At 40.3% G+C, this 18092-nt stretch overlaps 1 protein-coding gene across 1 annotated transcript; it reads left to right on the top strand.

The window, feature by feature from the left end:
* Positions 1-3456: 3456 nt before the first annotated feature.
* TNFSF18 (TNF superfamily member 18) lies at positions 3457-16539 on the top strand (the record flags this gene model as incomplete). Its single annotated transcript, XM_079761648.1, has 3 exons — positions 3457-3612; positions 13319-13349; positions 16193-16539. The coding sequence occupies 3 exons, from the start codon at positions 3457-3459 to the stop codon at positions 16537-16539; spliced, it is 534 nt and encodes a 177-aa protein (XP_079617774.1).
* Positions 16540-18092: the final 1553 nt, after the last annotated feature.

The raw sequence follows: 18092 nt of genomic DNA, 5'->3' as shown, positions 1-18092 counted from the left end.
CTCTCATCGATGTTTCTAATTCTCTACCCCTCTCCCTTCCTCTTCCTCTCTGTAAAAAAATCAATAAAATATATATTTTTAAAAAGACAAATATATTTGTCACAAAATGAGTACATTTTCTTGTTAGTTTTTCTGAAGTTCCTCATTTTTCAGTTCCTGAATGAAAACTACTAGACTATTCAAAAGTTTGGTATTTCGTCATTGTTCCTACTGAGTTCCTTTCCTTTTCCCTTTTCCCTTTTCCCTTTTCCCTTTTCCCTTTTCCCTTTTCCCTTTTCCCTTTTCCCTTTTCCCTTTTCCCTTTTCCCTTTTCCCTTTTCCCTTTTCCCTTTTCCCTTCCCTTCCCTTCCCTTCCCTTCCCCTCTTTTTCTTTGCTTTTCTACTACTGGGTTCTTTTTAACATTTCTAACATTTACAGATGTTTACACCTCTGAATAGTTGTTCAAGATTTCCCACTCCCTCAAGAAATAACTCTGTCCTTTCTCCTCTCAAACAATTCATTTCCAACTTTTCTTAACTATTTTAGCTTATCTAAATCTTTCTGTTCTTTGAGGCTCTGCCCTCCAGTAAATGTTCAACATGGATTCGCTATTTGGATTTAATTGAAAAAAATCTCATTCCAAGTATGTGAACCAGAAGCATTAATACAGAAGCTTGGGTTTGGTGTTCGTCTACACCTGTCACAGCCTGAGACGGCACATCGGAGATGTCAATTGTGCTAGCTTACACTAAGGAGATACCAGGGGTGACTCATTAATCCCGAATAAGTCTTCTCTTCTATCACTTGTCCTAACCTGAAGTTTCTTCATTTCTGAACCCCATTTTATGAAAAGAAGCCCTGGAATGTATCCTGGAAATAAGCCTGTCATCTTTCTTAAGACTTTCGTAAGGTTAAAATAATCAGGATATACCAGAGTCTTACCTTGGTAAAGGGCAGGAGGAGGAGCTGCATTTTATTTGGGACAGTTCCTCATTTGAATAAATGTTTACTGAGCTGACTAAGTGGAGGGAGTTCCATCTAAAATTTGGAAAGGAGCCAGAAAAGGAAGCAGATCAGAGTAGAAGGGAGGAAAGAGTGCAGTTTTTCCGTTTTTAGAGTTTTGCATCTACATTTCAGACATGATACAAGTACAGAAGTTGCATGTACAACATCAACTTCACCCTCTCAGAGTCAGGTTACTTTTTACTCATTTTGCATCACTGCATCTAGTACAGAGCCACAAAAACATGGTTGTATTGAATCACTATTTCTGTGTCACTCTGTGGGGCTTTACTTCAGAGATAGTTTGGTGACCAAGGTAAAACAGGGCCCAGTTAAAATTTGGCAGCTCAATGAGAAATATTGCTGTACTAGTACACAGTGGTTCTAAGGGAAGGTGGCTGGGTTATAAAACAGTATTATTTCCACTGCCCATCATCAGTGGTGCGACACACTACTTGCTTGCTTATCCTTAGCTTCATCCTTCATAAATGAGGATGTTAAATCTCAAGGCTTTGTTCTAATTTACAAAATCTGTTATATTAACAGAATTGTCTTCCAAATGGTTTCATCTTACCTCCTTTTATCTATTTGTTAAAAATACATTTTTATTGATTTCAGAGGGGAAGGTAGAGGGAGAAAGAGATAGAAACATCAATGATGAGAGAGAATCATCAATCAAATGCCTCCTGCATGCCCCTTACTGGGGATCAAGCCTGCAACCTGGGCATGTGCCCTGACTGGGAATCGAACTATGACCTCCTGGTTCATGTGTTGATGCTCAACCTCTGAGCCACACTGTCTGGGCTTACCTCCTTTTATTTAAATGAACTTCAGCTAAATTACACCCTGGGGTAAATATAAAAAGAAAGAATTATTTTCTGGGCTTTTATAATTGACTAGAGGCCCGGTGCATGAAATTTGTGCACGGGGAGGGGGGGTGTCCCTCAGCTCGGCCTGCACCCTCTCCAATCCTGGACCCCTTAGGGGATGTCCAACTGCCGGTTTATTTATGTATCATGTCTGCCTATTTAGGGATGGGGCCTAAACCGGCAGTTGGACATCCCTCTCCTAATCTGGGACTGCTGGCTTCTAACCACTTGCTTGCCTGCCTGCCTGCCTGATCACCTCTAACTTGCCTCTGCTTGCCAGCCTGACTGCCCCCTAACTGGTCCCTGCTGGCCTGGTTGCCCCCTGACTGCCCCCCTGCCGGCCTGGTCACCCCTGACTGCCCCCCTGCAGGCCTGGTCGCCTCTTAACTGCCCCCCACCCCCTGCTGGCCTGGTCGCTTCCTAACTGGAAGGAAGTAGGATGTCCAGAAGATGTCCGGTTGACCGGGCTATAGTATAATACCCTTTTATTAGTATAGATTATTAGTATAGATTCAGTCTTTGCAACATTTCTAAGATAGTGAAGAAGAGATAAATACTCCCAGAACACCTCTTCTGAGCCAAAAAGCCTTGTGAAGTGGAAATGTTCTCCATATTATAATGAAGGAAACTAAGCAGTCAAGTATGACACCAAAGGCCACTGAGTGGGTAAGGGTATGGGTACAAGTAGGGCAGCTTAAGGCTCCCTCCTAGGTTTGAGTCAAAGTCCATGTTCATTCTATCACATGGTGCTAGAATTCTGTGAAAAAGGTAGGCATCCCAATTAACAGATGGTAAGACTGAGGTACAGAGAGCCAGGGGACTTTCTCAATTTTGTAGTATATCAGTATTTTAGGTGCCAGGAATAAAATTAAAGTAGTTTTTTGTTTGTTTGTTTTTGGAATAGAGTTTAAGATCAGACTGGGGGACAGGGTGTGAGATAGTGCCCTTTTGTATGATAACTTTATTTCTGTTTGATGCCCACAGTGAATTATCAGGGTTTCCAAATAGTGAGGTTTTAGAGAATTAAGCTTGTTGTGGTTATATGTATTTCATATCAAATTCCAGTATCACCCTTGGTGCTTGCTAGAGACGACCTCAGAAGGACATATTTATATAGTAGAAATTAATGAAACTCTATTTTACCAAACCATGCATCCTAGGCTTCCTAGCTTCTCACCCCCTTGCCTCACAATATTATAATATCTGAGGTATGAAAGGGCCTTATCTTGGACTTTATTTCTTCTTACAAAAAATAAATTTATTTGGAAATAATTTTTAATTCTGCACAGCACTGTATTTCCTCTTGCTTTGGGAAAGAATTTTTTCCTTTCAAACTTCCCTCGTGTGGTTTTTTTTTTTTTTTTCATCCTCTTTATTTGTGTTGGCTTTTATGAAGACTTCCGTTCTGCTGAGTGAACGCATTTGGCTTGGTACCAAATGAGAGTCAGCACTTAGCCTAGAAGTATCGTTTTTCCAACAAGACAGAATAAGGGAAACCCCGCCTCTTACACCCACTACTAATTACCATAGGACAAAATCAAGTCGTTGCATCACTGGCTCATCATTCATGAATTTCTGCTTCCACGGCTCTCATTTCTGCAGAGAATGAGTTTGAGACACATGGAGAATATGCCTTTACACCATGAAAGCCCTCCAGGAGCACAGAGGCCACGCTGGAAGCCATGGGTCTTCTCAGCACTGGTTATTGTGCTACTAGTCTGTTCCTTCAGCACAGTAGCCTTCACTCTTTTCCCACTCAAGGTAAGGAGATAACAGTACCTGAGATTGCTATTGGTTATAATCCTTTTGTCTTTTGTAAATCTGGTATTGTCATTGCCACTCAGTATTGTTAGAGCTAATTGAAAGGGTCATGGAAGTGAAGATAATCTAATTTGTCATGGCATATGGCTTTAGAGGCTTATCTAAGTGTCATGAAATGAAAGGTATTAGAAAATGCTAAATGTTGGTGGCAGAACTGAGTTACATGGAGAAAAATGCTTAATTAAATCAGCCATTTGACAGATGTCTGTGGAGTACTTTTTCCCTTTTTGGAACTTTTCTAAATAAATCCTCTTGGTGGAATGAAAAGGTATCAAATATGATACTTGCTCTCAAGGAATGAGATGCAAACTGTAGTCTAATGGAGGGAAGGGACATAAAAAGATGGTGGAAAATGGAATAAGGTAAGTGACAGGTTGTTAGTGTATCTTTAAAGAGGGAAATGGCATTGAACTAGGAGTAAGAAGGTCTGGATTCTGATTCTAGGTCTCCCAATAACTAGCTGTATGAATTCTCAGTCTCAGTTTCTTCATCTGAAAAATGGTGGTAGGAGAATGGATTTACTTATTATAAAGTCCCATTCTAGCTATAAGATACAGTGATTTATAATTTATCTAAGGGTGGTATAGACTATAAATGCTTTAGAAGTTCAAGGGGGGCAATGGCTTTGGACTAGGGTGATCAAGGAAGGGTTCATGGAGGAAGGGTGAAACACATTCCTAATTGGGAAGCCCCTGATGCTTATCAGGAATTTCCCATTGAGCTCCAGCCCAAGTTGTGGGTCTAGTGAAGAGAATGGAGATTCTTTAGTGTTTTATAAGAAGTTTTTTCTGACTGTTGACTGCATAACACTGAGCAAAAAAGAAATTAAAAAATGCATTGTCATTTAGGATTTAGCCCATTTTAAGATTCTGAGCCTTGGGGAGAATAAGGTGATACTTACCCATTTAAGAAAGGACTGTGATGTGAAATCAGGAACTGCTGAAACATTTTTCTTAGGGAATTAGCCAGCAAAGATTTCAAAGATACAGTTCTCCATCTTAAGATATTTGAAAGCAATGGAGAAAAAATGTAGGAGCAAGCAGTACACTGTAGTTGATGTTGGGGTAAGTGTAGCTTTCCCCCAATTTTTACACAATAGCCCATTAGTCAGTATTGCAGGGATAGACAAGTATACAAAGGCATTTATAACCACATCTCCACTCTCTCAGGGAAGGTATCAAGCAATAGTCTGAATTTTCTAGAGCAGTGAAGCTTTGAGCAGAAAGAAGAGAATTGTCAGTTCTGAGTGTTTAGATTTCTGAAGAAGGGGAAGGATGAGGATATAGCAATAGCTTAAGTTTAGAAGTGCCTTTTCCTCCCCAAAACCACCAAAAATCAAGTCTCATTAGCTAGATGACCTTGAAGAACAAAGGACATGTTATGTGTCACCCGTCCCTGCACATGAATGGGGATCCAATGCATAGCAGAGGGGGAAAATACCTTTTTTAAAGGCACACAGAGGCTCTTGCAAAAAGGAACAGAGGAATTTTAGGGGCATGGAGGACATGATACCTCTTACCAGAATGGAACTTGACCAGTCTCATATGCTTGAGCTCTGATTCTGGATTCTCTCTCCCAGACAACACATAGCTTCTCAATGAAAAGTTCTGCCCCTAAAGAAATAGCCCAGAGTTTGTTCCAAATTTGGAGATGTTTCACATTGTTCTGAAAGGATGCCACGATGGTGTATTCCCTATGGGAACAGCCACGGGCCTGGTTGACAATGCCAGGTTGTGTGCTCCACTTTCCACTGACTGCACTGCCCTTTCCTATTGACCACAAACAAGTATACTTGGAAAAGAGGCCTGAGTAGCTGGCGGAAGGTGAGTCATTATGACGGGGCTGCTTCCACCTTCTCACAAGACCCATGAACCTTGGATTTAGATTATTTTAATTAGCACTCTTGTTTTTATATACAACATGCTACTTCCCAGCTTCTCCAGGCACTAATTCACCAAGCTTTAGACAGGAAGATTGGCTCCTTCTAGAAAAACAGAAATTTCTTTGGGAGAACATTATTTTCATTTCCCTCCTTCTTCTTTCAGAAGACAGTCAACTGAAAAGGATTGGCTATGAGCCCAATCAATTTCTTTCTTTTTTTTAAATCTCTTTATTTATTTTTAATTTCTTAAGGTGTTACCTATGTATCCTTATCTCCCCCTTTCCGCCTCCATCCACCCCCCCACTCATGCCCTCACCCCCCTGTTGTCTGTGTCCACTGGTTAGGCTTATATACATGCATATAAGTCCTTTGGTTGATCTCTCCCCCTTATCCCCACCCTCCCCTACCTTCCCTCTGAGGTACAATGGTCTGATTGATGTTTCTCTGATATATGCACCCCTATGTTCATAGCAGCACAATTCACCATAGCTAAGATTTGGAAATAGCCTAAGTGCCCATCAGCAGATGAGTGGATTAAAAAACTGTGGTACATCTACACAATGGAATACTATGCTGTGGTAAAAAAGGAGTTTTTACCATTTGCAACAGCATGGATGGAAATGGAGAGCATTATGCTAAGTGAAATAAGCCAGGCAGAGAAAGATAAATATCACATGATCTCACTCATTTATGGAATATAATGAACAATATAAACTGATGAAAAAAAAAAACAGATCCAGAGACAGAGCCCAATCAATTTCAACAACCCCTCAGTGAAAATAGCCTCACAGAAATTATCCCTAAAACACCAAATGTTCAGGAGGGTCCCCTGCTTCAATGAAATGAGGGATACTTCCAAAAGGGGAAGTTGTGTTTCTACTTAAAAGCAGAGTAGATTCTGTTTTCAAAGGATGATCTGATGAAGGTTGGGTTGGAGAAAGAATTATTAAGCTTTGGCCATTTGAACCCAACTATGTAAATCTTGGCTTAAATCAAATGGGGTTACAAGAGCAACTGATCCTCTTCAGCAAAAATGAACTAAATTCAACCAAGTTGAAAGCCCCATATGCTTCTTTAGAAGTGGATATTTGGTTCTTCCAGATATTACTAGAATTATAAATAGAAACTGCCCCACAGAGACCTGTGAGTCAGACAGGCTTTGTTTGGATCTCAGACTGGTTGGCCTCTTATCAGCTGCATGACCTCGGGCTAGTTACTTAATCTCTTTCATACAGCAAATGAGCATGCTGCCAATTCTCATTTTACAGAGTCGTGGTAGGGATTAATGAGACAGAACAGTGCCTGACACGTAAATAGCCTTTCAGCACGTTGTAGTGGTTAATATTTGCACCATTACTATTAACGACAGTACAGTGAATATAAATTTCAAAAGACTTTAACAATATTGGTATTCCTTGCTTATCTATTTCACTTCCTCCATCAAAGATTGTACCTCACTGCCAAATACTAGTAGATGATTTTTGTGACTGGACAGATTTTCATTGGTGGTAGTAATTAGAGAATGTCACAACGGTGGTTTCTGGATCTTATATACTAGACATTACAGCAGCCCAAGTGACAGTCTTTAGGATGTCGGTCTCTGGCCATTAGTCTATGACAGTGATGGGCAACCTTTTGAGCTTGGTGTGTCAAACTTTGCCAAAAAACTGAGCATAACTCGGGTAGTGTGTCACTTTGAGGAAAAAACATTATTTTGCAAATGTTTCATCCTCAGGAGCAGCAAATGTTTCATCCGCGGCATGCAGCCGCCTCAGCGGCCGCGTGTCATCAGAAATGGCTACACGTGTCAGTGCTGACACACGTGTCATAGGTTCGCCATCACTGGTCTATGACTTTAAGCTTCTCGACACTCTTTAGACATGAAAGTACAGAGCACAGATACTATCTGCGGCTCTTACATCAGCATCCATTTATATTTAGATTGTTATGCAATTGCTCCATGAATGCAGTCATCTTTCTAGAAAGATTATAAACTTCTTAAGAAGCAAGTGCCATAAATTACTTTTGTTTCTCCTGCTTATAACACTGTATAATGTTGGGAATATAGTTGCTTAAAGTTTTATTCAATTCTTTATTATAATCAGCATCATTATCAATAAAGCTAATATTGAATGAGCAGGATTAGACACAGAATATGATTAAAGCCCTTCACAAGAATAACCTCATTTAAATCATGACCAATTTCAATGAGCTAGATGCTATTATATTTCTCATTTTATAAATGAGGAAATAAAGTTAAGGGACTCCCTATCACATGCCTATCATGAGTTTAACTAAATGGAATTTCAACATCTCTTCTAAGAAATCCCAAGATGCAGATGAGATAATTGCAAAAGCGGAAACAATAATAGGAATCCAGTGATTTATTATAAAACAGTGACTTTCAAACGTTTAGATTGCACCCCTCCACTGAAATAAAAATTTTTTTTTACTTTGATTTTAATCCCAAAATATATGCTATTATACATTATATACAAGTACTAACACTATGTATATTAAAAAGATACACAAAATAGAAATTATAAGGGTGAACCAAATAATATACTTAATGTAGTTTATTCACAGAGCAAAACCATCTTGTTTTTATCAAAGTACTAGAGGCCCGGTGCACGAAATTCGTGCACAGAGGGGCGGGTGTCCCTCAGCCCAGCCTGCACCCTCTCCAATCTGGGACCCCTCGAGGGATGTCTGACTGCCCGTTTAGGCCCGATCCGGGACTGCTGGCCCCCAACTTCTTGCCTGCCTGCCTGCCTTCCTGATTGCCCCTAAATCGCTTCTGCCTGCCAGCCTGATCACCCCCTAACCCAGTGATGGTGAACCTATGACACGTGTGTCAGCACTGACACGCGTAGCCATTTCTGATGACATGCGGCCACTGAGGCGGCCGCATGCCGAGGATGAAACATTTGTGACTAGAGTCTTGGAGTTAGTTTTTTCCTCAAAGTGACACACTACCCGAGTTATGCTCAGTTTTTTGGCGAAGTTTGACACACAAAGCTCAAAAGGTTGCCCATCACTTCCCTAACCACTCCCATGCCAGCCTGATTGATGTCTAACTGCTCCCCTGCCAGCCTGTTTGCCCCCAACTTCCCTCCTCTGCCGGCCTGGTCACCCCTAACTGCCATCCCCTGCAGGGTTGATTGCCTCCAACTGCCCTCCCTTGCAGGCCTGGTGCCTCCCAACTGCCCTCCCCTGCTGGCCATTTTGTGGTGGCCATCTTGTGTCCACATGGGGGCAGGATCTTTGACATGTTGGATTGATGGTCAATCTGCATATTACTCTTTTATTAGATAGGAGGATATTGTGTGTTGGATTGATGGTCAATCTGCATATTACTCTTTTATTAGATAGGAGGATAGAGACCTGGTGCACGGGTGGGGGCCAGCTGGTTTGCCCTGAAGGGTGTCCTGGATCAGGATGGGGTTCCCTTGGGGCGTTGGCCTGGGCGAGGGGCCTGTGGTGGTTTGCAGGCCAGCCACGCCCCTGGCGACCCAAGCAGAGGCCCTGGTATCTGGAATTTATTTACCTTCTACAATTGAAACTTTGTAGCCTGGAGCAGAGCCAAGCCTCCTGCTCTATCCGTGGCTGCCGCCATTTCTGTTTGGATTTGTTTACCTTCTATAATTGAAACTTTGTATCCTTGAGTGGAGGCCTGGGCCCACCAGAGTGTGTGGAAAGCTTGGCTTCTTCTGTTGCTGGGGAAACCCAAGCCTCCCTTCTGGTAGCCATCTTGGCTGGGGTTAATTTGCATACTCACCCTGATTGGCTGGTGGGCGTGGCTTGGCTGATGGGCGTGGCTTGTGTAGTGGAGTGATGGTTAATTTGCATATTACTCTTTTATTAGAGAGGATTATATTTTATAGAATATGTTAATATATAATAAATACTTCTAAAATAACTGAACTAATATTTTAGTAATTTGTTCAATGTGTTACTTTTATTTTCTTATATTAGTTTAACATTTTATGATATAATAATTTCAAGGTTCTATTCTAAGTTAATGTACTTTGATTCATGGTTTTGCCTGACATAACTAAAAAAATGACCTCACAAAGAAATGTAGATCAAAATGGGAAAGTGCATTCTTTAATGTGTTTATCATGCTAAATTTCTTTTTAATCCTCACCTGAGGATATGTTTTTATTGATTTTTTAGAGAGAAAAAGAGAGGGAGAGACAGAAACATTGATGTGGAAGAGAAACATAGATTCATTGCCTCCCATGTGTACTCCAATTGGGGGGTCAAACCTGCAACCTAGGTGTCCTGACTGGGAATTAACCTGTAACCTTTTGGTCTATGGGATGATGCTCCAATCAACTGAGCCACCTGGCCAGAGCTAACACTAACTTTTTTTTTTTTAATATATATATTTTATTAATTTTTTACAGAGGGGAAGGGAGAGGGATAGAGAGTTAGAAACATCGATGAGAGAGAAACATCGATCAGCTGCCTCCCACACACCTCACACTGCGGATGTGCCTGCAACCAAGGTACATGCCCTTGACCGGAATCGAACCCGGGACCCTTCAGTCCACAGGCCGACGTTCTATCCACTGAACCAAACCCGTTAGGGCTAACACTGACTTTTTAATCCCCATTCAGTGTTGCAAAGATTTTATGTTCTTAAAAATTTAAATAAAGTTGGCCCTTATTCCATTCATGCTTTTCCTTCCTTCCTTCTGCAACTTAAATTCCATGGTTTACAATTATAAACCTAACCTTGCATTAACCCACTCACTTTTTTCTCTCTTTCTTAATTATATTCTAGAAAATTGGCGTGGCAGTCACTGGGGTCCTTGATGAAAATAGGCTCTGTGATGTGATGAGGACAGAAGCTTAATTTGAATGAATTGAAAAGTGTATGAGAAAAAAAAAATAAATTGGAGGGATTTTGGTGTAAGGGAGAACAGAAAATTATATTCTGACAAATTTCTTATCCTAGAAAATTGTCAACACTGATTAAATCCAGCTTCTGTGTATCTTTCACAGTTGAATACAGCTGAGGAAAAACATTTTGTTGAAAGGTCTTAATTTAAATTTATGGCCACTAACTTCAAGTAGGACTTGAGTGTTGCAAAAAGCTACAATCTCTACAGTCCATTATTTCTCCTCTATTGGACTAGCTCATTCCTTTGATTTCCTTTTAAACATCCAATGTCTCTTACCCATTCTCTCATCTGATATCCTTGCGTACAGGTTCTGTGAGAAAATAGACAAGACAGGAAAGAGTTCCCAAACTTCCCATCATATCGACCACTCACCTGCAATTTTGTCCATGTATAATGTGTTTTCCTCTTGTCACTATGTATGAATTGTTCATGAACCTATTTAAAGCCACCTGTGAACTTCATTCTGTCTCCTATTACCTACTCAAGGACATTGCTCCAATAATGATCTAACTCTTTCACATTACCCCTCTCCACTTTCCTGAAACATTCCCATCAAATGGCAACAGAGAACCATGGTGTCATTTTTCTCATATGCAAACAAGCAAAACAGCCAACCAAACAACCAACCAACCAACCTCTTTGACCTCTCATCAAGGATACATTCAATTTTTCTGTTCTCCCTTACAGCAAAATCTCTTCAATTTATTTTTTCCTCATTTACTTTTCACTTCAATCAAATGAAGCTTCTGTCCTCATCACATCACAGAGCCTACTTTCATCAAGGACCCCAGTGACTGCCATGCCCATCTGTCAATTCTCTGTCCTCTTCTTTCTTGACCCACCAACAGCATTTGACAATGCTGATCACTCCTCTTTCCTAAAACACTTTCTTCTCTTGGTTTCCAAATATCACACTATCTCTGTTTCCTTTCTGAATCACTGGCCTTTCCTTCTTAACCTCCTTTGCTGGTTCCTCCTCATTCCCTGACCTCTAAACATTGCAGTGTCCCAGGACTCCTCCCTTTCTATACTCACTGACTTGATGATTTCATAGTCTCCTGTCTTAAAGCATCACATGGTAGCTGAAGACTCCAAACTTATATCATCAGAACTCCATAAAGTCCATCTTCATAGATCCAACTGCCTACCTGACTATCCTACCTAGATATTTAATAAGCCTCACACACTTGACATGTCCCAAAGCAAACTCATGGTTCTTTCTGTTCCCATAATTTACTCTTCTTAAGTCTTGCTCATTTCAATGATTCTTTCCAATGACTCAAGCCTCAAATCTTGGAGTTTTCTTGGACTCTTCTCATTTTCTCATCCCATATCCATGTCAGGACCTCTGTTGGCTCTTTTTCTGATCACTTATCACCATGTCCACTGCTAGAACCTTGGTTGGAGGCACTGTGCTTTCTTGGCCAGATGACTACAAGGATCTCTTAGCTTGTCTCACTGCTTTTGCCCTTGCCTCCTTTAATTTATTCCTAGCAGACAAAGAAATCTTATAAAAGAAAAATGTGCAACATCTTTAAGTTCAAAATGTCTTTTAAGTATTTTGCCATATGGAAATCAATACACTTTACATAGTACAATTTTTTTGTTATGCTTCATCTCACTACAAGTATTTAAAGCATGTAAACTGTGGTATGTTGCAACAGTTTGAAACTGAGGTCTTCTCAGGGTATTGCAGTTATTATATATGACACATGATTGTCAAATATTAAATAAGTGTGTTATATATGACACATAATTGTCAAATCCTATCTAATAAAAGAGTAATATGCAGATTCACCATCACTCCAACACACAAGATGGCTGCCCCCATGTGGTCAAAGATCCTGCCCCCATGTGGACACAAGATGGCCACCGCAAGATGGCCAGCAGGAGAAGACAGTTGGGAGGCACCCAGCCTGCAAGGGAGGGCAGTTGAGAGGGACCAGGCCTGCAAGGGAGGGCAGTTGAGAGGGACCAGGCTTGCAAGGGAGGGCAGTTGGTGGTGATAAACCCTGCAGGAGAGGGCAGTTAGGGGTGACCAGGCTGGAAGAGGAGGGAAGTTGGGGGCAAACAGGCTGGCAGGGGAGCAGTTAAGCATCAACCAGGCTGGCAGCAGAGTGGTTAGGGGGTGATCAGGCTGGCAGGCAGAAGCGGTTAGGGGCAATCAGGAAGGCAGGCAGGCATGCAGTTGGGAGCCAGCAGTCCTGGATTGTGAGAGGGATGTCCGACTGCCCGTTTAGGCCCGATCGCGGATCGGGCCTAAACGGGCAGTCGGACATCCCTCTAGGGGTCCCAGATTGGAGAGGGTACAGGCTGGGCTGAGGGACAACCCCCCTCCGTGCACAAATTTCGTGCACCGGGCTTCTAGTATTAAATAAGTGGCTTTATTGACCTGAGTTATAAATATTTCTATAGCTTAATTTCTAATTATTTAAAATAAAAATAAACATAAATAGAAATTCTATTACTTTATTCTCACATGCCAAGGGATCACCTTGTGTAAGCCCTGGGGTGTGGAAAGTACTGTTTGTAGAAAATTTCTATAGCCTGAGAGGAAGAAAGTTCAAAATCAAATAGTTGTCCTGGGGGTAGAGATTAGGTGGATGGAATGAAACCTTAATATTTTCCTAGAAGGTTCAAAAGGGTAGCTAGGTAATAAAAGATAAAGGATGAGGCCAGCCATCTGTAAAGGGAAGCTGGAGAGAGATGAGATGGGATGGAAGGAGGAATTTTTTTTTTTAACTTGGTTAGCAAAAGAAGTTTGCTTCAGGTATATGAAGTTCTAAATAAACCAATTAAGAAAGTTGTGACATTGTCATTATCCTGACCAATTTTTCTTTTTCTTCCCCTACAGGCAGTCAGTGAGCCCTGTGTAGCTAAGTTTGGTAAGTAACCTGTTTTGCATGCTTCCTTTTTACTTTTTTTAGTATTTGATGCAAGAAGGCACATTCCAATGCAGTTGAGGAAGCCTTTATCCTATTTTATTCATTCTTCAGTTACTATTTATAACTGCTCATCATGTGCCAATCAGTTGTCTAGGAACTGAGGATTCCGAGGTCACACAGACAGACCAACATGAAGCTAATATCAAGGTCATATCTCTGGGTAGGAACGCATATCACTCTTACATGCCTGGGAATCTGAGATCCAGGAACCTACTTTAATTCAAGGTTTTAATAAACACATTATTCAGATTTCTACAATTTTTCTCTCTGACAAGCTTAAAGTCCTTCTCACATTTCACATACTGCCGGTATTCAGCAGAGTGTGTGTGTGGGGTGCTATTTTTATTTCTAAATGTATAGAAGAATGAGTGTTGGGGGAAGGAGTGGCCACTTACTCTGCTCCTTTCTCTTTTCCTCTTAGATCCTGAGTCACTTTCCCTTATAGTTAAGGTGACCAGATTTTAACATTGGTAAAGCGGGACACCATTGACCGGGGGCGGGGGGGGGGGGTTCTTGATTAAAAATTTGGTCTATATGGAGCAACAAAAATTTTCATAGAACGCAAAAATAGTATTGTAATTTTTTTTTAAATTTCAACATAACTACAATTTACAAATATAATAAATAAAAAATTATGTATAGTATTATTTTATTCTTTAGCATATTTCTCATTTGAGTGAATATTTTTTAGTAGATTGCGGTCGTTGTTTAAAAGGTCATGAATTTGCCGTAACATAAGTCGTGTCACTTTCAAGGCCGGCGCTAGACTTTTTGCCACCACTATAAAATATAAATAATACGAGTACTGTCTGCTAAGTTCAAGAAAATTTATGTATTTAAAAACAAATAAATAAATTACTTATCTAAATTATCTGAATAGCTGATTTGTAATGACATCACTTGTTTAACTAGCTTACTAGCACGCAGTATGATGTGTATCGTCTGAGAGACAGTTACAAAATGTTTTCGTCGTTGCCAATCCCAAAAAATGCCATTGTTCATTAAGTCCAAACAATGGTGGTCGAATTCTAACAACTGATCAACAATGCGAACTTTGATAAGCAGTTCTTGATAATCAGTTCTCAACAATTATTTGTTATTATTAACGTTTAACATTATAAAATTAACAAAAATAATATAAAACTCATATCCTGGCTAAATAGCCACATGGCCGCCGAAAACCGTATATTCCCTTCCCGTTCTCCCGCCGTTCCCTAGCTTGTCGTGCATTCTTTCCAAAAATCGGGACTTTGGACAAATTGTTAAAAATCGGGACTGTCCCGCCAAAAGCGGGACGTCTGGTCACCTTACTTATAGTGACCTGGTATTTGCTTATAAAACACACTAAAGTATACAGCTAAATTGAACCTTAGAGTATGTCTTAGAATACATACAAAAATAAAAATAAATGCATTTTGGATTGTTTATATGTTTCAGGACAAACCTGTACTTTAAGCTGAGAGAAAATATTTCTAGAGATAACTGCAACTCCTGCTTCCTATATAGCGCAAACTGCCAGGCGCCCCAGGCTCCTGGGAATTAGGAAATCCCTTTTCACTGGTCTCTGTCTCTGTGATTATTTTTGCTTTTCTAGTGAATGGAGTAGAATTCATAATATGTTTGAAATTCTCTTTTGATGTGGTAAAAGTTAAGGACTTCAAGTGGTTCTAAGGTGGTCTGTGAGTGGCTACTGTCACAGAACTCAGTAAGAGAACCAGTGACACTTCTTCCTGGTGACTTGCTTGCCCCTTGACTAGGCGTGCTACATGTCAAGCAAGAGCAAATTTACTGGACTCTGGGATTGCCCATACAGGGAGACTTTGCTTCTTGCTCTAATGATCTTTCCTTTATGATCCTTCAGAATCTATGCTCAGAGGTGTATATCATTCATATACATATAAATAAGAATTTAAGTCAATGTGTTATTTCTTCCAGGGTATTTTCTTATCAAAGTTCTTTCTACGTATGAGATAAAGGCTTTTCCCCCATAGCAAAAATTATGGAGAATTAGTGAACAGGCCAGATAAATATTTTGGGTGGTAAAAGCATTTCCTGGGCCTCTGAAATCACACTTCTGTATACAAACAATTAACAATAGTAAAATATGTAAATTCCATATATACCTATGAAAATAAATGACTAAGTCTTGACCCTTTCCCCACCCCCTGTGATAACATTAAGCTAGGGATACATATATTTAAACAGTCAAATTATTTCCATTTTTAAACTGACAACTTCACCCAGTAGCTATTTTTGGAGGATTTGGTTAGTGATATCTCAAGGGGTTCTTGAATGATATATACCCATAAACTAATGAGAAGACCATGATTAGAGATTCATGAGGAAGGTCTCATTGATAAAGTGACACACAGTAAACAGTACCTACATAGAAAACCATGAACACACTTCCTGGTCTGCCATCCCTGGTTATCAGTCCTGGTACATAATTCTTCTCTCTCTCTCTCCTTCTTTCTTTCTTTCTTTCTTTCACATGTACTCATCAACGAGAGATATAATGCCACCTAAAACTTAACCCCCTTTCTCGGTTCCAAATCCATTTCCTTAGAATTTCCCAAGTACGTGAAGCATTTAGGATTTGCAATTTCTCTAAAACAAGGAACAGCTAGATACTTAATATACTCAAATTGTGGCTGGAGATGATCAGTATAGACCAGGTAAAGAAACAAATTATAAGGGGGAAAGAACTATATAACCAGGAAGATGATGGAATAATTAAATAATGATGATTTCCATTTTCCCCCTCCCTTGTACATTTCTTACAGGACCATTGCCTTCAAGATGGCAAATGGCATCTCCTGAGCCTCCTTGCGTGAGTCAGATAGCTGACTGGAAGCTGAAGATACTTCGGGATGGCTTGTATTCCATTTATGGTGAAGTGGCTCCCAATAAAACCTACAAGGAACCAGCTCCTTTTGAAGTGCGGCTGCGTAAAAACAAAGGCATCATACAAGTTCTAACAAACGACGCTACAATCCAGAATGTTGGAGGGACTTATGAGTTGCATGCTGGAGATATAATAGACTTGATCTTCAATGCTGAACATCAGGTTCTAAAGAATAATACGTACTGGGGGGTCATACTGCTAGCCAATCCCCAATTCATCTCCTAGAGTCTTGATTTGGCTTCCCCATCCTCTTAATCACATGCAGAGATCTGGTGGGTGGGTTGGAGGAGGCAGATTTTCAATGCCTAAAGTTTGGGTACACAAGTCAACACAACAGAACTCCTCTGCAGATGAATTTTCCTCTCTCATTGTCATCGGAAAGAGACTCAGAGGAAGGACCAAAGACATTTGGTTACCCCTGGCATTGGGTTGGCAAAGACACTACTAGTCCATAGTAAAATGAGTATGGGTGGTTAAAGGGCAGAAGCTTCTCAAAGAGTCTTTGTCTAATCTTTGAATTCCTGGGTGGAAAAATGAAGTCTTATTCTCATAGGAGTCTTACTTGGTATGCTAAAAGGATCCAGCACTGTAGCCTGGCCTTGTTCTCATATTCTTGGGCTGTTTCACTTTATTCTTCCCATACTCCCAACTTCTGAGACCCTCCTAATAAAAAGCAGTCAGACTGGCAGGGTGGCCACAGATATGCCAATAACACCGCTCTTTAAATGCAATAATATTAGAGGATAGAGAACACTCTAGAAAGCTACTGGGATAGGGACACAGGTGGCATGGAATGGAATGCACTTTATTTGGGAATTTCCCTTGTTTTCATTCATCATACTCAAGATACAGGCTACTTTACAAAGCCAGTAGGTTGAGGAGGTCTTTCTGAACCTTCACATAGGGTTTCATGAGAAGTTGTTTGTATGTGTGTCTAAACACTGTCAATAGTAAAGATAGAGTAAGCATTAGTACTCACAATATCTCACCCAGAAATTGGTACTACCAATGCTGGATAATGTCCTGGAATTATTTCATGTATTTAGTTGGCTATCCATGGTTTACAAAGTGCTTTCACATATCACATGGCAACTCTATAAAGTTAACAGGGCAGGTATTTGGGGCAAATGAGAATACGAAGGCAGATGGAGCATAAGTAACTTGTCTCAACCCACAGAACTAGAGATTAATGGGGCCAATGGGCTTCCCACTGCATCACTGCCTTAGCTTTAGAGTTGGTATTTCTGCCATCACGTTACAGATGATAAAGTTTAGCAGGTTCAATTTTCAGGAAGTATACTCCCATTCAGCCCAAAGTGGGTGGAGGAAAGCTATAACAGGTCTTTGCTTTCTTGACAAACTTCTTTTCCTTTCCCTGCTTGGAGCAAGGGGCACAGGGGTGTTGCTCAGGGTTTACTCCAACCAAATCCCTTTCCTCACTTTGAAGAGCCTGTCTTAGTCAAATGTGTACAAACTCAACTCAATGGCAGCCTGCTAAAGTTTGGAACTCTGTTCAATTAATATGCTACTTGTGGATTCTTTTTGAAAGCTATATGATTATATGTTAACCAAATTTAAAATATTTATGGATATTTATATAAAGCTGCATTCTGTTAATTAATAGTGTCACATATAAAGCTAACTTAAGTATATTTGTATTGTGTATAACAAAAGTTGCTCTGGGAACAGGTTGAACCTGAGGCCAAGTTGTTTCTTAGTGTTTTTCTAAACACCGTGCCTTGTCCATCTTGCATTCTTCTCAGGAAATTAAACTTATA

The sequence above is a fragment of the Cnephaeus nilssonii genome (genome assembly GCF_951640355.1).
Source record: "Cnephaeus nilssonii genome assembly, chromosome: 21".
Classification (NCBI taxonomy): Eukaryota; Metazoa; Chordata; class Mammalia; order Chiroptera; family Vespertilionidae; genus Cnephaeus; species Cnephaeus nilssonii.
The sequence above is the reverse complement of the archived record's forward strand: the minus strand, read 5'-3'. Positions and strand labels throughout refer to the sequence as shown.